Source organism: Malus sylvestris, chromosome 11 (genome assembly GCF_916048215.2).
Source record: "Malus sylvestris chromosome 11, drMalSylv7.2, whole genome shotgun sequence".
Classification (NCBI taxonomy): Eukaryota; Viridiplantae; Streptophyta; class Magnoliopsida; order Rosales; family Rosaceae; genus Malus; species Malus sylvestris.
In genome coordinates, this window is record NC_062270.1 from 34,284,825 (window position 1) to 34,308,628 (window position 23,804).

General features: G+C 36.7%; 2 protein-coding genes across 2 annotated transcripts in view; both read left to right on the forward strand.

The window, feature by feature from the left end:
* The window catches only part of LOC126589686 (receptor-like protein 3), a 166,422-nt gene that overhangs the window by 5,726 nt on the left and 136,892 nt on the right, over positions 1–23,804 (forward strand). The window lies entirely within an intron of this gene.
* Positions 19,822–20,445, forward strand: LOC126590427 (thymidine kinase a-like). Its single transcript, XM_050255891.1, has 3 exons — positions 19,822–19,961; positions 20,120–20,264; positions 20,371–20,445. Exons 1-3 carry the CDS (start codon positions 19,822–19,824, stop codon positions 20,443–20,445), a joined length of 360 nt encoding a protein of 119 aa, XP_050111848.1.

Here is a 23,804-nt window from a genome sequence, read left to right on the forward strand (position 1 = left end):
GCAAATAAGATTAGCAGAAGAATCAATTGATTGGACAACTTTTACTTGTCCAGAAGGACATTTTGAGTGGCTCGTTATGCCATTTGGACTTAAAAATGCTCCATCGATCTTTCAAAGAAAGATGGACCAAATTTTCAAGAAATATGATAATTTTTGTAGTGTTTATGTAGATGATATTTTAGTACATAGTAAAAATAAAAATGAACATAGGAAGCATTTAGAGATAGTATTAAAAGAATTTATCAATAATGGAATTGTGATTAGCAAAAATAAAATAGCATTAGAAAAGCAAGATATAGAATTTTTAGGAATGTATATCAAGTCAAGTACAATACAATTACAAGATCATATAGCTAAAAATGTGTTAGATTTTCCAGATAAATTAGAAGATAAGAAACAGTTACAAGCGTTTTTAGGATTGCTAAATTATGCAAGAAATTTTATCCCTGATTTAGGAAGAAAAATAGCAGTATTACATAGTAAAACTAGCAAAACAGGACAAAGATATTTTAATAGTGAAGATATTAAATTAGTTCAAAAAATAAAACAAGAAATTACTAAACTTAAGCCATTAACATTACCACTAGATAATAGTTACAAGATAGTTGAAACAGATGCTTCATCATTAGGATGTGCATGTATACTATACCAGAAAAAGCATAGGAAGTCTCCAAAGTCTGACGAACAAGTTTGTAGATATTCCTCAAGAAAGTTTAGTGATATCCAGTCAAGATTACCATCAACAGATTTAGAAATTCTAAGGATAATTAATTCACTTGAAGCATTTTCTTTATTTTTACATAATGAAGTATTTACGATTAGAATAAATTGTCAAAATATAGTTTCTCATTATAACAAGATACATGCTAATAAACAGGCAGCCCGAAGATGGGTTAATTTTGTTGATTCAATTACAGGAAATGATTTTAAACCAATTTTTGAACATATAAAAGGTAATGACAATACATTAGCTGATATCTTATTAAGATTAATTTGTTGAACAGGTATGGAATATCGTGGACCATAATCAGCAAATAGCACAAGGCTGCAAGGCAGAAGAGTTTCTTTCAATGGCATGATGATGCACCATCAACCTCCACCATTCAGTGGATTTCAAAATAACATAAGCAGACCAGCATCACCACCAGTACCTACGTTCAGCTTTAATGGCAATATTGTTGAAGGAATCAGAAATCCAACTATGAGATATAGGTCAAGGGTACCAGAGCTTTCTGATAGGCAGCATGTTCTCTTAGATAATTTCTGGAATATCCAAATTAAGCAGTCAAGCATGAGGTTAGGTCATAAAAAATTAATTACAGCCTTGGAACAAGAGTTTGATAGCTTTAATTTTAATTTCCACCAAAACCAGCAGCATATTCATTCTCTTGAGCATAACCTTCAAGCCATTTCTAGGGACCATGAGTCATTACTTGGTAAGTTTACCAAAATGAACCAAGAACTCCAATCTGGCAAGTGACACCTTGAAAAGAGAATTAAAAATAGGTTTAGAAACTGCTCATCATAAGAATAAAAGAAAAGAGGTTATTGAGCCCATAGAAGAAATTAAGATTGAGCTCTTAGAAGAAGACGTTGAAATGGAGTAACATCAAAGTAATGATCAGCATCAGGTTCTGAGTGACAAAGAAAAACAAGAAAAATATGAAAGTTTTCTTAGGAATATATCTTCAGACTTAATATTAGATGAAGTCTTATTAGAAGAAATTTCAAAGGCGAAACTAAGAATAATGCCAACAGATATGCAAAATGAGATCCTAAGCAGAGCATCACAGTCCATGAAAAAGTTACAATTACAATTACAATGCGCCTTGTATCAGTCCATCTTTGATCCAAAACCAGGGATTGATATTATTACAAAGATGTATCCTCCATGTCTTTGTGATAGTATAGAGAATTGTATTTTTAAACCAGAGGTTAGCGTAGCTATGGCCAGGATTAACATGAGAGATTTTAAATCATGGCATTTTAGTTACGAGCATCAGGAAAAGCATAATGTGGTAGAAGTTACCTCTGTCTTACTATTAGAGTTTGATTATCTCGATAAAATATTTATTAACCATATTTCTCAACTAGAATCATTTCCTGAAAAACTTATAAAAGTAGCAGAAGATTATATAGAAAGGTGGAAGGAAATTTGCATAAGTTTTATTAGTAGTCATCCAGATTGGTATGTACATATGCATAAGAAGAAAGTTAGGCATATAGTCATGATCAATGAAAAGTCCTTTAGACTAAACCCTATCTCCTCACATAGGTGGACTCCTTCATACAAATATATTTTAAACTTTAGAGGGATCCAAATGTTTGCTTTAGATGAGTTTGAAGATTTTAGGTATGACATGGTACTAGTAGCAGAAGAAGAAGAGATGTATATTTACAGCAAGACAAGAATCAGTCATCAGCCTTATTGGAAGCCCCAAAATTTCAAAGAAGAAACAGCAGAAATATATTACAAGGTGACAGAAGATAGAGAAAGAGATGCGGAGCTAATGGAAGGCGATGAACAATATTGGAATAATTTGTCAGAAGAAGAGCTGCATAACATCGACAACATGATGGAAGCCTGAAGAGTTAGCTGTAAAATTAGCATAAGTTTAATAGCATAAAATAAAATGATGTATTCCCAGACAGAAATGTCAACATCTTTATGGACCCCGCTGTAATGGCATAAGAGTAAATAAAGAAAAGTACTTGATCCATTATGGACCTTTCATACACAAAATGTCCTTATAATTAAGAATGAATAGTTCCAGGCCCTTTTCGTTAAAACTCTCTAAAAAAAATGGCTCATGGCTTTTTCCTTGTCTTCTTGTTCTCCTGCATTATATCTACCACAAATATTCATGCATGCAATCAACCCGAACGCACCTCTTTCCTGGCCTTCGCCCACACTCTATCTTCTCCTCCCTTAAATTGGAATAGTTCTGTTGATTGTTGTCGTTGGAACGGCGTCACTTGTAATCAGGAGGGTTGGTCACGCATTTGCTCTTACCATCCAAAGGGCTCAAATGAGGTCTGTTTGTCTCATCACTTGGAAATCTCACTCATCTCACCCACTTGAACCTTTCCCACAATTTACTTCATGGTGCACTTGAAACTAAATTCTTCTCGTCCTTGAATCGCCTCAATATCCTTGATTTGAGCTATAACCTTTTTTCTGGAGAGATATTGTTGTCTCTACCCCCAAAATATATTCAGACAATAGATTTGTCAAGCAATCACTTCCATGGTGCAATTCCATCTGCTTTATTCCAACAAGCTTGGAATTTGACTAGTTTTAATGTTAGCAAAAACACCTTCTCTGGGTATATCCCTTCATTTTTTGTCTCCGCTCCTCTCCTTCCATAAGAGTGTTGGATTTTTCCTCCAATGAAATTAGTGGTAACTTTTCTCGTGGGCTCGGGGGGTGTTCCAAACTGCAGATTCTTCGTGCCAGTCACAATAATTTGTCAGGATCACTTCCGGAAGATATCTATAATGCTACCAAGCTTGAAGAACTTGTATTACTTCTCAATTCACTAAGTGGAGCCATTAGCGAAAGAATTGCCAACCTCACCCACCTTACGATCCATGACCTCTCTATTTTAATCCTTGACCTCTATTCTAACTGTAGGCTCACTGGTCAGGTACCTGGTTGGTTATCAAACCTAAAGAATCTAGAAATGTTGTATTTGGGTATGAATCAAATCACATGGTCAATTCCAAGTTGGTTGTGGACTCTTCGAAAACTTGTTCTGTGTGGATTTGGTAGACAATTAGATTTTAGGTGAATATCCCAAAAAACTTTGTAGATTACCCAGGTTAATGGCAAATGCATCTCCAATAGACAATTATGAATTTGAACTTCCCTTCATCAGCAGTGTAATAAAAAATCCATTCTTTTTGCCATGTAAGCTGTCTTACTATGAAGGAATAATAGACTTATCGATCAATAACATTAGTGGTAGTATACCTACAGAGATCGGCCAATTGCATTTTCTTTGTGAGTTGTAACTTGACGGCAACAACTTCTCCAACGACATTCCAGCCCAAATATCTAACCTAAAATATTTAGAGATTTTGAATCTATCGGAATCATTTGTCTGGAAATATTCCCTCGTCCATAACGAGCCTTAATTTCTTGAACAATTTTGATTTCTCGTACAATAATCTTAGAGGACAAATACCGAAGGGTACGCAACTTTAGAATTTCAACGCTTCTCCATTTGAGGGGAGCCCAAAACTTTGTGGCACTCCACTTCCAAATGAGTGCAAAGAAAATGATTCGGATAATAAGAACAATGTCAACCAAGATGCGGACAATGAAAGCGATGAGCTTCCCTGGTTTTATATTTTTGCAGCCCTAGATTTAATTGTCGGATTTTGGGGAGTTTGCAGTTCTTTAGTTCTTAACAAGACATGGAGATACGTGTATTTTCAGTTCTTGGATCATTTACAAGATTCGTTCTATGTGAAGATGACAATGTGCATGGTCAGGATGAAAAGAAAGATTAGGGACTAGATTGTACTTTTCACTACATATGTTTAGTTTTAATAAATCTATTTGGGTACATAAAATTTAAAAATACATAAAATTGTTAATTCGTAAAACAAAAACCTAATACAATGTACAATATTTACAAAAATAAGGAATAACTTGATAAATTAATATTTAAAAAAAAATTTAATAATAAGGAAAGGGGTCCAAGGAATTTAGGCATAATGAGGAAAAAATAGATTACAAAAAACTAAATAGGATGAATTAAAAATGCATCACATGAGTATATAAAAATGATTTGTAAATGACACCTCCAGGTCTTTGCAATGCATTTCTAATCCCTCCTATCTAACTTTTTGTAATTCATTTCTTCATCATTTTGTCTAAATTTCTTAGGATTTAAAACCTTTATACAACTGTAGGAAGTTACGGATCCTTCTTCTATAATTTTGTTTCAGATTTCAAATACTATTTCTTTAAAATTTGGTCTCTCCTCATTTGTGATTTAGCATCCAAATTGAAATAAAATGAATACTTCAATTTTCTTTTAGGAAAACTAATAAAAAAGACTTCAAATCTTTGTATTTTAATCATAAATCATCCACTAACTTTATTTAATGGTAAGGACTAAAGAATTAAAAATAAAGAAAAATAAAAAGCTAAAACATGCGCTGGGCGCACGTACATTTCCCACTAACCACACACAACCCCCATACACTAGAGAAACTCCAGTGGGAGCAATTGCTCGATGGACAGGCTTCAACACATGGCCTGATTGCCCGAGGGAAGAAGTCCAGCATTGGCTGGCAAGGAAGCCTGAGTAGGCTTGAGCGCCAGGCCCGTGGATTCGTGCCGGCCCGAGCGCCTGAGGTGAGTCTGACGTCAGACGCTTGTTTTAATTTTTTTTTCTATCAGGATACCACACAGCCCTCCCATTCCGGCAAACTCCAAACCACCGTCACAACCTCACCATCTTTGTGAGTTTCTCGAAACTAGGAAATGGGGGGAAAATCCCTAAGCTCCCTCAATCTCTCATCTCTCTACCCATAACCCTCATTGTCTCTTTATATCCCTGCAAACACATAGACACTGACAACTATCATCTCGCTGTCCTAACGAGCTTCACGCCACGAACTACCACCTAGACACTCTTTGAAACTCTCTTCTCTACACTCTCTCTGCAACCCTCATCTCTGTGGTGCACAAATTGCCAAGCTAAGAGAGCTCCGGTGAAACATCATTTTTCCGAGCAGGGTAGGGCCTCGAAAATGTTATAGGATTTTACTTTTGTGACTTGATTTCATTCCAAAACATGTATGTGAAATTTGGGTGTCCTTTGGTACAGTTTCAATGCGAGAGAATTTATTCCCAGAAAAAAAATACTATTATTTTATTACCTATTGCCAGGGCTATTGAAGTGCAACGGTGGAGATGCAAAAATCAGTTACTATTCATTAAGGGCAGTTACTGTTCACTGAGAGGATAACATAGTGTATTGCCTGGGGGAAGGGTTCCCACGCTGGAACTGCTCTAAAGCATGTTGGTTGGTTTTGTGCTACCAGTCACAATCCAATATTTTTTTTCTTCTTGGAAACTGATTAATATATTAAAGGAAAACTAATAAAAATAGTTTGAAAATTTTGAGTTTTAACGATAAGGACAAAATAAAGGATAAAATGAATAGTACTAGGATTGACTTAGTGTAAAAATGTGATTTTTCTTTAAAGTGAACAGTACTGGGAGTTTTTCGTTAAAGTTCTCATATATTAAACCTGAGGAAACCCACAAAGAGCAGAAAGCCAACAAGGGCAACCGAACAGAGAATACAACTAGAAGTGAAAGATGGGGGTACGTACAAACTGACACACCCAAAGCCTTGGCGTCAACCCAAACTCACAACAAAAAAAAACCAACTCAGGGGGCAAGGAAGGTCGTCTTTGTTTAGAATGCCAACAAGCTAAAATGGAGGTCTATCAACCCAGACGTTATCGCACATCTCCGCGCCAGAATGAGATGCCACAAAGTCCACTGCAAAGTTAGTTGATCTTTGGACACAAGACTAGTCTCAAGCTTGGAAGGAGTTCCTCAACGCACAAATGCGGGAAAGGATGGGGAACGCCTTTCAGTCGCGATCATCAATCCGTCTATTGAGGCATGAAATCACCTCCAACGAATCAGATTCGATGATAATTTAAGAGAAGCCCCGTTGCAAAGCCAATAAGCACCATTCGAAGACCGCCAATGCCTTCGCTGAACACATTTGGGCCCATAACTCCTTGCGTTGGATCGCAATACAGCTTTCGTCCGAGTTCCTGACAACAATACAGCTTCCGTCGAAGTTCCTGACAACAATACCTACAAATTCACAATCCAGTTTGTCATAGGTTAGAAACTGGCGGCCAATCCAATTAAGAGTTTTTTCCTTTTTTTTTAATTTTATTTTCTTCTTCTTTCTTCTTCTTAGAATAAGAAAAAGACTTCAAATTGAATTGGGTAAAGTTCAAAAAACTACCTCAACTATTGACGTCAAGACACTTTCATACCTCATCTTTTAAAATTGACAATGTCATACCTCATCTTTAGAATTTGGTCCAATGTTATACCTCTGTTAGCTTGTCCTTGAATTGGTCAGTTAAATGCTGACATGGCTTGGTCCGAGCCCAGATCCTCGCCTAGATGGATTCCATGTGGCACCACACCCAATGTTTTCTTGCCAAATGGCATCCAGCTAGATTCCTAATATACGTGACTTTCTCACAGGACGACACGTGGATATTCCATTAAAATTAAAATTAAAATTTTAAAAATGTAAGGGAACGTTGTAAAGTGTGCCTATCGAATTGGTTTCCCTCCCCTCGATTCCCAAATCCTGTCGATCTAATTCCCCATTCCCAAATCTAGAAAATAAAAAACCATAACCCTAGTTCTCGCGGCTCCAAATCTTGATCAATCAAATCATAAATTCAGCGAAATACCCAAATCATCTTGTCGACTCGCTTCCCTAACTTCGTTGGTGTTGGAAGGGGCTTTCATTTGGGTTCCATTAGCTTCGAAGGAAAATCGAAGGATTCGCCATGGGGTGGTACGTGCGCGATGATCCCGACGAAACGACGCCTACCTATTGTAAGTTTTTTGTGCTTTTGATGATTCCAAATGTATAGTGTGCTTATTTTTTGTTTATTCTTGTTTGGAAAGGTTGATTTATGCTTTGTTAATTCGAAATGGTTTCTACAGTGTTGGAATGGGTTGAATGTGAGTTTTTTTTTTATTCTTCTAGCATTGTTCATTCTTGTTTGAAAAGGTGGTTTATGCTTTCTTAATTCGAAATGGTTACTGAGTTGTTGGATAATGGGTTGGTTGCTTTGTTGCTTTGTTTATTGTTGTGAAGATAAGGTGGTTGGATATTGGGTTTGTTGCTTTGTTGCTTTGTTTATTCTTGTGAAGATAAGGTGGTTTGTTGCTTGGTTTGTTGTTGTTTGCATATAGTTGTGGTTTGTTGCAATTGTATATAGTTGCATATAGAATGTTGTGCATTGGTTTTTGTTGTTTGCTTTTAAAATGCAATTAGTTGCATATAGAATGTTGTGCATTAGTTGCATATAGAATGGTTTGTTAGGTTTGTTTGTACCATACTTAGGGTCTCCGTATTTAGATATTGTACAAATACTCAGGGGACTTAAATGTAATTATGTAATAAAGGAAGGGGCAAATATGTAATAAGTGAGGAGCCCTTATTCTATAAAAGGACTCATCACTCTCCTAATTAGAAAAGGCCAATGCTTAGGCCTTAAGCTCCCTCATCATCTCAAAGCTCTCACTCTCATATTCAGAGCTTTTTCTCCATCAGAAATACAATATCAGTGTGGACGTAGCCCAAACCTTAGGGTGAACCATGATACATCTTGTGTTATTTACTTTCTTGTAGATTCACGGTCGGATTTATGTTGTTCCAAGACCTCCGGTTTTGTGCATCCACATTTGGCGCTGTCTGTGGGAAACGACACGAAAAACTATGTCGGTTCTCTTTCATTTTTTCACATCCATCGTAAATATGCAAAATCTGCAAAAACCCGGAAACAAAAAAGATCCAAATTCCAACACCTGTGCTCTTCCCTCCCTCTCTGTTCTTGTAAAAGCAACATCCAAATTACAAAAGCAATATCTAAAAGCTCCTGGAAAAACACCTCCACTTCTCCCTTAACCTCCACACATGTCTAAATCCCCGCCATTTCAGTCATGTGATCTTGACACATGTGCCCCAATATTTGTTGTTTGATATTCTTAATTTTTTCCCTTAGCTCGGTGATTTTTGGAATATCCCTGTAAGCTTCAAAATGGCTACATAACTGGTTCACAGCTTCCAACTGTGCAGCTGCCTCTTTATATTGTCGTTTTGAAGCCATTACTTGGAGCTGCTCAACAGCAGATACGAGCATGGTCAGGCGATGAAGAGCACTTTCGTCTTAATTTCACAAATTTTATACATGAGTTCCTGCCTCTACGGCATGCGTAGCAGCGGCGAGATCTTTTTCCTTCGTCCCTGATAACCTCACCAGGGAGCAGTACGTGTACCTGGCGAAGCTCTCCGAGTAAGCGGAGCGCTGTGAGAAGATGGTCCAGTTCGTGGAGAAGCTGGTAGTTGGTTCGACTCCGGTCGTCGAGCTGACCGTCGAGGAGCGCAACCTTCTATCTGCGGAGCTCCGCACTGACTGTCCCCTTTTGTCAGAAGTAAAGAGAGAGCAGAAACGAAGAGAGAGAGAAGTGAAAGAAGAAAAAATGGGGAAATTTACCTCTTGCTTAAATATTATCACTTGCGGTAAGGATTCAACGGACAACAATGATGCCGAAGCTCCTGAGAGTAAGATTGAGTGACAAGCGCATATGGAGTTTCGGGAAGAGGTCTGCACGGCATCGAGTGTTGAGTAACACTGTTATCAAAGAGACACTCACTTCTGGACATAAGGAGATCCCAGAATCAACTGCTCTTAATTTCCAACCACCAGCGAAGCATTACTGTTGCAGAAAAGATATCGGTTATACATTGCACTGACGAGAAACCCCAGTTGGCCGCTTTCAATCACCATGGGGAATGCAATGCAGTTTCTAAATAGTCGAATTGCCAAGCTACCTTTGACTATGTCCGAGTCAGAAGCAAAAGCATCTCTCCAGTCAGATATTGAACGGTTTATATCCGAGAAGATCATACTTGCTTATAAAGTGATGGTCAAGCATGCAGTTAGCAAAATCAGGGATGGTGATGTTCTTCTGACGTATGGGTCATCCTCTGCAGTTGAAATGTTGCTTTTACAGGCCCAGGAGCTTGGCAAATAGTTTCGTGTTAAGGTCGTGGCGGGGAGCCAGCAGGGATCGGTGGCTGCAATTGAGAGCTCGGCCAGGAGGTTCTATGGGTTGCAGTACCATCCAGAAGTGCTCAGTCGCGACCCATTCCCTGCATCTTCTTTACAGGGTGGTAGCAAATCATTTTCTGAGAAAGCAAAAGTGGAATAAAAGAAAAAGAGAAAAGGAAAAGTAAAAGGCAATTGGCTGGTGACAGTAGTGCAACTTTGTGGCTTTCCTATCATGCTTCCCTACTTTTTCATCCCAGCAAGCAGAACAAATCTAACCCCTGCAGTTTTGAAAAGCAGAAAAGCAGTGGGAGACAAAGCAGAAAAACATAAACAAAAGTGAAAGCAAAGCATAAAAAACCGAGAAAAAGCAGAAAGCAAAAGAGAGGCTTTCCTCTGCGAGAGCACATGGCGACACTGCAAAAGTAAGGAATAAACACCTCACCAGAATGATGTGATTTACTTTCCTTATTTTTGAATGATGTAATTTATTTTTCGTATCTTTCAGAGATATCTGTATAACCCCATCAGAGGGTAATCTAAAAAATAAAAAAATAAAAAAACGGCAAGCCCAAAATAATGGGCTGCAATGTCATGTGGAGGGCAAATGCCCGTATACCCAAAAGAGCCAGACCCTCTGTTATCACCAACCAGGTGATCAAAAGTACGCCTAGTACTCCAAAATTATTCGGCAACCTGCCACTATTTCCACCAACCAGGTGATCAAAAGTACGCCCAGTACTCCAAAATTATTCGGTAGCTTGCCGCTATTATTACCCACTAGGTGATCAAAAGTACGTCCAGTACTTCAAAATTATACATGAGCATTATTCATGTCAATCATACATAAACATTCATCAGCATCACTCATGTCAATCATACATAAACATTCATGACCATCATTCGTGTCAACATTCATGAGCATTATTAATGTCAACATTCATGAGCATCACTCATGTTAACATTCATGAGCATCACTCATGTCAACATTCATGAGCATCACTCATATAAACATTCATGAGCATCACTCATGTCAATCAGCTTCAAAAGCTTCATTTACAGAGCTCCAACTTCGAAAACTTTATTTATAGAGCTCTAGCTTCAAAAGCTTCTTCTACAGAGCTCTAGCTTCAAAAGCTTCATTTAGAGAGTTCTAGCTTCAAAAGCTTCATTTAAAGAGCTCCAACTTTCAAAGCATCATTTACAAAAGCTTCAGCTTCAAAAGCTTCACTTGCAAAGCTTCACCTACAAAGCTTCAGTGCAGGGTATACAAATACCACCTCCGAACAACCGTCACTTCGGCCCATACATGGATTCAATTTGAAGTCTCCAGCCAATAGACTCTATTGACCGAAGACTTGGGGGACTACAGTATGTACCATATATTGGGCCTCAACTGGGCCTCATGAAAAAAAATACTTGGGGGACTTAGCCCATTACTTATGTATTGAGGAGCGAGCCCTTATTCTATAAAAGGGACTCCCTCACTTTCACTAGAGAGCACCCATTGTTCATGTATCAAGGAGCGAGCCCTTATTCTATAAAAGGGACTCCCTCACTTTCATTAGAGAGCAGCCCATCACTTATGTATTGAGGAGTAAACCCTTATTCTATAAAAAGGACTCCCTCACCATCATTAGAGAGCATCGCCGCCTACTGAGCAATCGCCTCGCCGCGAGCATCAACTCTAGTCCATCATTTATGTATTGAGGAGCGAACCTTTATTCTATAAAAGGGACTCCCTCACCTTCAACACCACAAGCCGAGCCAACCAAGGCAACATAAGCCACAAGCCGAGCAGTCTCGTAACATGTGCTACTTCTAGTTGAGCATCATTTCAGATTGAGCACCACCTTATATTGAGTATTAGACCTAGACAACATCTAGTTACTTCGGCCCATACATGGACTGAATTTTAAGTTTCCAGCCAAAAGACTTTCTTGACTGAAGACTTGGGGGACTACTGTTTGTACCATACTTAAGGCCTCCGTATTTAGATCTCGTACAAATACTCGAAGGACTTAAATGTAATTATGTAATAAAGGAAGGGGAAAATATGTAATAAGTGAGGAGCCCTTATTCTATAAAAGGACTCTTCACTCTCTTCATTAGAAAAGGCTAATGCTTAGGTCGTAAGCTCCCTCATCCTCTCAAAGCTCTCACTCTAATATTCAGAGCTCTATCTCCCTCAGAAATACAATATTAGTGTGGACGTAGCCCAAACCTTGGGGTAAACAACAATACATCTTGTGTTATTTACTTTCTTGCAGATTCACGGTCAGATTTACATTGTTCCAAGACCTTCGGTTTTGTGCATCAACAAGGTTAAAATGCAATTGCTTATGTTTGTTGTTGGCTTTTAATTAGGGTTTGTTTTTATGAATTTCAGTTGTTCCGAAACTATTCTCTATTGAATTGCATCATGGTGGGGAGATAAGTTATGACATGTACGTTGGGGGAAAATTGACATATATAGATAACTGTGATAAAGATCTCATGTCACTGCCTGTGATAGATGATATGGTGGAGGCAGTTGGATACATTGAGTGGTTCATGAACTATTATTTCAAGATTCCCAACATGGACCTTTCCAATGGTTTGAAGCATATTCAAAGTGATTCCGATGTTCTGTCCATGTGAATTTTGTTCCAAGAGATAAAGTGATTGAGATGTACATCGAAGAATTGACGACAAAAGAAGCCGTAACCCAAGAGCAACAGTTTCTGAAGTTTATGGAAGTCACAGTTCCAAGTAAAGTGGTTATTGAGGAGATAAGTAGTTCAGAGGAGGATGTTGGGCCAACAACACTTAAACCAATAAGATATAAAGGCTTACTAGCTATTGAAGGGCCAGAAGTGGATGATTGTTGCACATCTCAAGTAGTGCAAACATGTGTGAGTGAGGTAGGAGAGATAAATGCTGAAGAAGGGAATGGTCAAAAAGAGAAAAATTATGAAGGGCCAGATAAGAGTAAGGGGAAATTTGTGGCTGAGGTAGGAGAAGAGGATACTGAAGGGGATGTAAGCGAGGGGGATACTGAAGTATTCTTTGATGTACCTATTAGTTTGGAGGGGAATGTTGAAGAATAGAATGAAGAAACTACTGAAGAAGATGATAGTGACTTTGAATAGAGTGAATATGGGAGTGATACCGATAACCTAGTGTTTTCCAAGTTTGATGAAAGGGATTCTGAGCAAAGAAGTGCAAGGCAATCTGAGTAAAGAAGTGCAAGGCAATCTGAGCAAAGCCGAGAAAGAGAAGAAGAGCAAAGTGAAGAAGAATTTGATAATGTAAATGTGGAACAAAATATGGTTGATGATCCAGACTATAACTCTGATGCTCTTGAAAGTGTACACTCTTCGGATGATGAATGAGGCAAAAAACATGAGCGATTTCCAGAGTTCAATGAGAAAACAGACATGAAGAATCCCACTTTTACACTCGGGCTTGTTTTTAGGGATCAAGTCCAATTCAAGCGAGCTGTCATCATGTACTCCCTAGTGAATGGATATGGAGAAATCCATTTTCCTAGGAATGAGAAATTGAAAGTCATAGCAAAGTGTGCAAAAGGGTGCCCTTGGAAGTGTTGTACTAGAAAAATGTATGGTTCGAACAACATACAGATCAAGACCATACTTGATGAACACATATGTGGGAGAACTTAGGAAAACAAGAACATGAAGTCCCCTTTGCTGACTAATTTGTACATAGACAGGATAAAACTGAATCCCACATGGCCTGTGGATTCCTTTTTGGCAACTGTCGAATCAAAGTGGAATCACGGTTGTACAAAGAGGAAGGCTTACAGGGCTTTAGATAGGGTTTTAAAGATCATTGAGGGAAAATATGCAGAGCAGTACACAAAGTTGTGGGACTTTGCTGAGGAAGTGAAGAAGACTAACCCTAGAAGCACAGTGAATGTGAAGTTAAATAGGGGGAGGTTCCAAAGGATATATGTGTGCTTGAGGGCTTGTAAAGAGAGGTTTAAGTCATGGTGCAGGCCATTGATAGGATTAGATGGGTGTCATTTAAAGAGTGTATATGGAGGTCAGCTACTTTGTACTGTTGGCATTGACCCAAATGATGAAACATGGGTTATAACATATGCAGTTGTATAAATGGAGAATAAGTCCAGTTGGATTTGGTTCTTAGAGTTATTGGCCATTGATGTTGGGATTGTCAATCAAGGGGGATGAACATTTATCAGTGATCAGCAAAAGAGGTTAATTCTGGCATTTAAAAAAGTCTTTCCTAATTCCCACCACAGATTTTGTATGAGACATTTGTATACCAACTTCAGAAATTTGTTCAAAGGGAAAACATTGAAGGATGCTTTATGGTCAGTAGCCAGAACAACAACAGTCCCTTACTTCAAAAAAGCAATAGAGGATATGAAGAAGCTCAATGAAAAGGCCTACGATTGGTTGGTGAAGTTACCTGCACATCATTGGAGCAAGTCCCATTTTGAAACACATCCCAAGTGTGACATGTTGTTGAACAATCTCTGTGAAAGTTTCAATGTTGTCATACTTATACCCAGACAAAAACCTATTGTCACCATGTTGCTCCTTATTCACACATTCTTAATAAAGAGAATTCAGATGAGAAGGGATATACTGGTGAACAAAGTTGGAGATCTCTGTCCTAAAATCAAGAAAAAGTTGGAGGAAGCCAAAATTCAAAGTGGCAGATGCATTGCACAATGGTCAGGGGGCTCTAAATTTCAAGTTGATGCTGGAGGGGGGATCAATATATGGTTGACTTGGTTGAGAAGACCTGTTCTTGCAGAAAGTATGCCTTGACAGGAATCCCATGCAACCATGTAATATCGGCCATAAATTTCTAGAGAGAAAAACCAGAGGACTATGTCGATGCTTATTATTCGAAGGCGGTACTTGGAGGTGTATTCTCATTTAGTAATGTCGATGAATGGGATGTCTTTGTGGGAGGAAACTGATAAACCACCAATATTGCCTCCTACATATACAAGGCAACCTGGAAGGCCGAGGAATAAGAGAAACAAGGAAGCTGCTGAGAGGGACAATGAGGGTGAACAAACTCCCACAAACCTAACCAATAATCCTCAAGGTTCTCCTTAGCCACTTAAGCTAGGAAGGAAAAGGCAGTGCACTTTGAAATGTACCATCTACAAAAAAGAAGGTTATAATGCAAGAACCCATCATAGAAATCTTCCTCCAAGGGACAAACATGTAACATTTTCTACTTTATATGGTTTTTAAGATCCTTTAACATCGTATTACACTATTAATCCTTTAATATCATTTTCTACTTTGTAGGCATCCACATCTGCTCAAGGACAAACTGCACCTAAAAAGAGGACAAGGAAAACAAAGGTAAAAACTTAACCATTTCCTTAGTTGTAAAACATTTGGATTTAGTTAAAAAGCTTGCTTGGTCTCTAAATGAACTTTGGATTTAGGCATCACAATCAATAGCTGAATCACCTAGAAGCACCAAGCAGAGAAAGACCAAGCAATCCACTACCTGAATCATCCAAAGGCACCAAGCACAGAAATACCAACCAACTCAGCCACAACCACGTTTTTTGCATAGATGGTTGTTTTTTGTAAAGGAATTGTAAAGTTAGAACATGTTTTATGCATCCAAGAGGTCTTTTGTGAATTGAATGGATGATGTAGCATGTTTTTATGAATTCAGTAGGTTTTGTAATGTTGGTTGGAGATGCTAGATGAATTCTGTTAGTTTTTTTTAACATGTTTAACAATTTTTGGATAATTAAGTAGGTTTTATGCTTAATTTGGTCTATTTCATATTTTTCTTGCAAATGATGAGTATTTTGTGCTTGATTACACTTGTTTTGTTGTTGTTGTGGTTATATCATTATTTTTGGGTGAGATTTTTCAAATTTGAGGTCAAGGATGACATAATTTGTGCTTAAAATGGTATATCACAGGTTTTTTTTGGCAGGAAAATTCAAATTTTGAAATTCAAATTACCAAAAAAAAAAAAACCAAATATATTTTCTGACGTGGATGCCATTTGGCGGGAAAACATTGGGTGTGGTGCCACGTAGAATCCATCTAGGCGAGGATCTGGGCCCTGGATCAAGCCATGTCAGCATTTAACTGACCAATTCGTGGACAAGCTAACGGAGGTATAACATTAGACCAAATTCTAAAGATGAGGTATAACATTGTCAATTTTAAAAGATGAGGTATGAAAGTGTTTTGACGCCAATAGTTGAGGTAATTTTTTGTACTTTACCCAATTAAATTACATTCCCCAATTTTATTTTTGTGGTGTCGTTTCTCAATATTAGTCAAGATGATGAGAGATTTTTTAATGTGCCCTGAACACGGGGTGGTACATCACGTATCTTTATATAAATTGTGAGATTCTTGTGTTAAAAACATAAAAAATAAAATTTCCCGCCAAATAACATTTGTTGTACCACTTGTATTACGTGCAGAAGGAAAAATTTCTCCAAGATGAAATTGGATGGAGAGCTACATTTAATTATTGTAGGTATGTAAAAAATGTGAGTGAATTTTAATTTGGTAATTGAAAACAGCTTTTTAGAAATAATTACTGAGAACACAATCTTTTCAAGGTTATGATTTAAAGGATCACTTATTGGTTCATCATTTTCGAGGCAATGAGTGCTTTTATAGGACCAAACAGGGTCTAAGTTTCAAACCTTATGAAATTGAACCAAGAATTAGACACTATTTATAAAACTTGACCAATAAGTATATACTATTTATGAAACTGGACTAAATAGTACACTATTTATGAAAATAGACTAATAAGTAGACACTATTTATGAAACGAAACCAAGAATTATGCACTATTTCTAAAACTAAACCAATAGGTGGACACTCTTTATGAAACTGGACCAAAAATTAGACACTATTTATAAAACATGACCAAGAACTAGGCACTATTTATGAAACTGGATGAAGAAAAAGACATTATTTATAAAACTGTATCAACCACCATACATTATTTATGAAGTTGGACCAAATAACTATGCACTATTTATGAAACATGATCAAGAACTATGCCCTATTTATGAAAGTGGACCAAGAACTAGACATTATTTATGAAACTGTACCAATAAATAGTGTAGTACCGTTCAGTTTCATAAATAATGTTTTATAAACAGTGTTGTGAAAGACGCATGGGTCCCGCACGTCAGGTCTTCTTTATTTTAAAATTGTGTTCTTTTCAATAAAATTTAAGTTCTTTTGTCATTTTTATGAAAATTTAAGAGTTTTTCATTAATATTTAATTATTTTTTATTAAATAATAAAGTTATAGCCTGATTTTTGGTTAAAATAATCTTAGCTCAAGCGGTTTTCATGAAAGCTCCATTTTCTTTTGGTATTACATTTAGTAAATATCGTTGATATCTTTATATATAAAGCCAACAACCCCTTTTGGGGTCACAAGCTTCACCAAAAAAATGCAAGGGTATTTTCGTTATTTTGTGTTTTTTAATAATTAATTCTTTTTGTACATTTTTTTTTAAATTAGTACCTCACAACAGGCTAGTAATAATGTGATTCAATTAGTTGTTAATTAAATATTATTTTCTATATTTTTAAACACCTTCAAAACATGTTAAGAGGCGTGTAATGCCGGTTACAAAAAAATATCTTTTGCACGTGCATAATAATGTGATTAAATTAGTTGTCAAATATTTTTTATTTTTTGAACAAACAATATTATCTACACTAATGAGACTTAGCCTTACAATTGGCTAGCAATAATATGATTCAATCAATTGTTTATTAAATATTATTTTTTTCTATTCTTAATGTAAATTCAATAGAATGTAGATGGAAATTGAAAGACCGATTTTATTATATGAATTCAGCTGCTTTGATTTGTTTGTGAGGGGTTTCTTCTAGCATGATCTAAGATTATTCATTTACTTCAAATATTTGACTTTCCTTTTGTCAATTCACGCATATAAATACATTTAAAACGTGTAAGTCGCGCGTAGCATGCCGTGATTAAAAAATTGTCTTCTGCACGAGCTCGTGCGCGTGCATGAAGGCTAGTTACATTAATATGATGTTGATTTCGATACCAATATCGGCCTTCAAGTCGTTTCGTATGTATCATGTTCCGTACCCTTATTTATTATATCACTGGTCTAATGTCACTCAAATGCTGTGAACAACCCCGAATCCGGATCCTCTTTGGATCTTCTTTGTGAGGATCATGGGCATCCGTGAACTGTGTCCATTCATCGTACATCGTATTGTTAGAAATTATTTTAAATTTGTTTTTATTTAAAATTGAATACAAACAGTACCTGACGAAAACTGACTGCACGATGTATGATAAAATGATACAAATCACGAATTCCCGAAATCTTCACAAAGAAAATCCGAAGGAAATCCTGTTGGAACAACCCTCGTAAATTTCCCAAAGCCAACCAATGGGAGAGACACACATTGTTTTCCTATCAAATCAAACACACTCTGCTTGTGCGGTGTGCAGGGGGCCACATGGCTGCCACCAATTTCATAGCAGCGTCAATTGTAAGAAGACCAACTGTGGCTTTTGCTTTATCCGAAAGAGGAGTATTCGTGAATTCTGTCCATTTATCGTATAGCATACGGTTAGAAATCATTTTAAATTTTATTATTTAAAATTGCACACAAATAGTACTTTGACAAAAACTGACAGCACGATATACGATGAATGAATAGAATTCTTGAATATCTAGAATCCTCACAAAGATGATCTAAAGAGAATCTAGAAAGGATCTAGATTCGCTCACTCCTATCCTCTTCCTTTGACAAACAGCAAAGTCTCCGGCCACAGGACCCTAATCTCATTTCCTCTCACTCCTCGCTTAAGTTCTTCAGATACTGCGAACAAATCCTTCTTTTGGGTAGTTGATTATTGAGCATAAATCATATTTCTTTCCCTCTCCATTAACCAATTTCTTGTAATTTTAACCACCCGTTTGGTTGAATTGTGGATTGGATAAGTTGAAATGGCAAACCAGAAGGAATTTGGATAAGTTGAATGTGTAATGGGTTTAATCGTTATTTATCTATTTATTACATGCATTGAACTAGACTTGGTGCCAAGAGTTATTAAACTTGGGTACGTTTGATAACTACTTGGCTTTTTGTTTTTAATTTTTACTTTTTACTTTTTGGTGCTTGAGATAAAGGAAAGTATATGAGGGAAAGGGGGGACGAAGAATCGTTGTAAGACGGAGGAAGAAACAAAGAAGAATGAATGAGAAAGAAATATTGAGAGTGAAAATAACTTATTTTTTGCATCTGATACAGCTTCAGGAATATGCCATTCAAAACTGTTGTTGAAGAAGTAAAGTGTGTTCACGAGATGGTACTTCAAAACCTGCATTACCTTCCTTAGCAAGACCATATTTTTTATGTTTCTTAACCCTTCCCTTTAGGGAGAATTATGGATTTCAGATTTTTGGACCGTGTGAAATAATTATCACGTAAAATTGACAGATGAATGTACGCTAGCATTGGAAAAGCTAGATGGATACCCGCATTTGTATTCATGTTTAACTTTTAATACGTCTTTAGCCTGGCATTTCGGATGTTCAAATTTACATTGGATTGATTTCAGTTTATTTACAAAATTGTCACCGGGCTGATTTCAACCTAAATTTCGCTTTATTTACACGATTGCCACTGGGCGTAATAACGGTTTTTCAGTGCTTGGGCTGGATATGGACTTTGAGTCGGGGGGACAGAAGGGTTGGCGGGTTGGAGGGAGAGGTTCGCCGGGATTTAGAGGAGAGGGGAAAGGATTTTCGGCAGTGAGGTATGGGTTTAGGGAGAGAGTAAGGGAGAAGTATGGGGTAGGCTGATTTCCAGGGATTTATTTTCACCCCTTCACTCACCACGAACCCACCTTTCCTCGCTCTCTCTCCCCCTTCGACAAAGAGTAAGGGAGTTATGGAGGAATATTGAGAAAACAAAAGAACACAAATCCATGGCCTCCTTCAAGCCCTCCATTCCCCCCACCAGTGACTTTTCTACCTCCGGCGAGGTCCATGTCATCATGGGTCCCATGTTCGCCGGCACAACCACCGCCCTACTCCGCCGGATCAAGTTGGAGGGCAACAGCGGCAGGTAAATTTAAATTTTTGGTTAAACCCAAGTTTGATTTGTGAAGATTTTGGGTAGAGATTGAAGCTTTGTGTAAGGTCGTGTTAAATCGGTACTAAATTCCCCTTAAATTTAATACTTATTTATTTATTATGATTATTATTATTATTTTTAATGTGTAGGAATGTGGCGATGATAAAATCGAGTAAGGATACGAGATACGCCATTGATTCAGTTGTGACGCACGACGGGGTGAAGTTTCTGTGCTGGGCGCTGTCTGATCTGTCGTTGTTTCGGCAGAACTTTGGAGGAGATGCTTATGACAAGGTAATTTGGAGCTGGGTAAGTGTTTAATCTTTGTTGGGTTTATGTAAATTCTTCTCATTTTTTTTTCTTTTTTTTAATAATTATTTGGGCTATTGTTTTACTTTAGTATGTTTTACTATTGGAAGAGAAAAATGGCAGAGCAGGGGTGGAAGAGAAAAATGGCTGGGCTCTTTTGCACTAATTTATTTTATTTTATTTGAGATTTTGTGATAAGGGAGGTTGTGGTCTGGTAACATGGCTTAAATAAAAGCAGAAACCATGATGTCTATGAATGCTCTTTGTTCCAGATCTTCTGCAAAGGGTGTGTCGGGCTTTTATACATAGAGGGGCAAATGCTTTCTTTTTGTTATCTGATTTAAAGTACCAAGACTAACAACTATTTTTTGTTTTGTCTAAAATAAAGGACCAAAAACATAATGTTGCTCTTTTTTTTTTTTTTTTTTTTTTTTTTTTTTTTTGTATCTTTTGCAAGCCATAACGTTAAAGAAAACCAATGTATTAAAAGCATGAGGTGTAAGTGAGGCGTCTGAGAGATGGCCCGGCCTAGGCGTGAGGCCCAAATTTTTTTAATATATACATTGAGCGTATACATATATTATATTAAAAAAAAAGATTATTAATCAATAATCATCTTGAGCACACACATATATATACATATATATATATATATATATATAAAATAGAGGATGAAAAGCACAATGAGCACATATATCCTTTATATAAAAAAAATAAAAATCAGAAAAAAAGGCAGAGAGACAATAGTGCAAGGAAGAGGTATGAGGCAGTTAAAACCGTACCAAAAATTTGGGTTTGGGAGTAAAATAAAAAAAAGAAAAGAAAAAAAAGAGCCTTGAGGTGCGCCTAGGCGCCATTGGTGACGCCTTCCGCCCACTCCCTCAAAATAGAGGGGGCAACCCTCAAGCCCAGCCTCAAAGGACGCATAGGCGTGCCCTGAGGCGAGCCTTTTAAAACATTGAAGAAAACATAATGTCTCCTCCCCAATATTTTCTGTATGTTCCCTTTAATTATTTGTTTTTGGGTTTGTTTCTTTCCCGAGAATAAGAAGAAAGAAACAGGAAAAATATAATATTGGACAGTTAATTATTTATCTTGGGAGTTATATTTATTCAAGGCATCCAAGGAATTAGGTACTTAATTGATCGATTACCTGATTGAATTTCTTTGATTTTTCTGAAAGAATTTTTTTTTTCTCTGGGGTTGGATGTTTTCTTGAATTTTACACTTTGGTCATGGTTTCCACTCAATTTTTAGTTTAATTTAATTTTTTGGGTATTATAGCAAATTACATATATAGTTTGTCATTATAGTTTGGTCCTTTTTATGCAGTAGATTGTAGAAAAATGACTAAAACCAACTTCAAGCAAGCAGATGAGTTTGGTAAGTTTTGGTGTTCATATGCTGAATTTGTTTATGCTTTGTGTATAGTCTGTTCAATTTATTTCAGTTTCAGAATTTATAATTGTGATGTTTATAAGTCTATGGAGTCGGTTGCATAATTATTTGGCATCTTTTATATGCAGGGAAGAGACGTGCTGAGTCTCACTCCGGCATTCAGCCCTCTGTCCTCAAGTGATCTCTCACACCCTCTCTCTAATTTCAGAACAATATGAAGCAGCTTGAGCTCTCTTTGCATTGAATATTTTAATTTTTAAACACTAATTGAATTTGTTGGGGGCTTTATGCAGGCATCTAATTGGAGGAGGATGCTCGAGTTATTCTTCTGATTCTCACGAAGATAAAGAAAAGTTTTAAGGAAAACTCTGGTGGTTCTTGTGAGAATTTGACACCTATAGGCTCAGTTGAAAACCCAAATGCTTAAGAATTCTGGTATTTCTGATGTAATATTATTATTATTTTATGAGTACAAAAAGGTTAAAAAAAGGGGATGATTTGATCAGTATAAATACACGAAAAAGGAGAGCATTTTTAATTTAGAGGGTTTTGTTTATGTGTTTGGATCCTAGGTGTAACTAGATAACTTGGTTCTCTTTTCATTTTGAGGAAATAGCGGTTTTTTAGGGTTCTGTGTGCGGACTTTAGAGTTTAGTGGTGCTTGCTTTCAATCTGTTTAAAAAAATATTGTTTTGTGAAGTGATGAGGCAATCAGATTTCTGGGGTTGATGAAATTGTTTGGTGTGATGCTCTTTCTTTGTTTGCATTAATTGAGTTTATAATGTATTTGAAAGCCTGAATTATAGATTTGTTTTCCCTATTGAATGTCAAATTATCAGTGTATAGATACAAAAAAGGATTCAATTTTCAATGTATGTATTTTTATGTGTGTTTGTTCCCTTTGTCCCCATCTCTTCTTCTTTTGCTTCGGTGGCTGAAGCACCACCTTAATGGCTACATCAAAAGCAGCTTTCACATTCAATTTTATTCTCCCAAAAGCTACAAAAGTAGCTCCAATGATGTGAAGCCCATAATATATTATTTCTCCCACCAGAAAAACACCTTGAAACACACTCCACTCAGTGCACGAAGACACCAGAAAAACACCTTGAATCACACTCCACTCAGTGCACGAAGACACCATCGAAAAGGTCAGTTCATCTAAATTCAGCAATTGACTCTCAAACTCTGAATCTGATTTCCTCTCCTTCTGCTGTTCTCCTCCGTTCCCCTCATCTCTCTTTCTTCCGTAAATTTAATCAACTAATTTGATTATTCATTTTTTTTTTCTGATAGAACATCTGCGGCTCCACGAAAGATTCAGTTTTTGCCTGATCATTGTTAAACGCTGTTGCAACTGTAAGTTTGTCAAAATTTATAATTATGGTTATTGATGGTTGGAATTTTGATTCTAGTGGTCTAGATTTACTCGCTCATGATCTTTTTATTGCTTTACTGTGAAAAGATGGATAATTCACTGTGAAATGTGCTTAATTTAATGGAGATTTGCTAGGTTTTTAATACAATTAGGTTAATTGGATAATGGATATTGGAGATTTTCTCTAAAGGATTATAATTAATATAGAATTTATAACATTAACAAATCTCAGTGGCTCAGATTTCTAACATTGGCATTTGTATTAATGGTTCCATTTTCTCTCCCAAAACAATTTGTTAATTGAAATTTGTTTTCTTTCTGCAGAAGGTGGTACTGAAATTGGATTTACATGACGATTCAATTAGACTGTGTATTGCCTAATTAGTTATTTACATTTGTTTATTTATCTCTGTAGAGCTTTCATGCTTGGATTTTAAACATATGATTCAATTAGAAACCTTTATAATGTTGATGGTAGTAGAACATTCAACAGATAAATATTCAACATTAGTTGGCTCTGGCAAAATCATATAGGCTAAGATTTGGTAATATATGGAGGTGAGATGAGCTATTTCATTCCAAACTAAGCCCTAAGAATCTTCGCAATTCTTATCCTTTAAATTTTATATTTTAAAAAAATATATTTATTAATTTTTTGGTGATGCAGATGGATGAACATGTTCAAAGGGAAATCATGAACCACAGATCACTGAAGAATCCGAATATCATTCGATTCAAAGAGGTTAGTG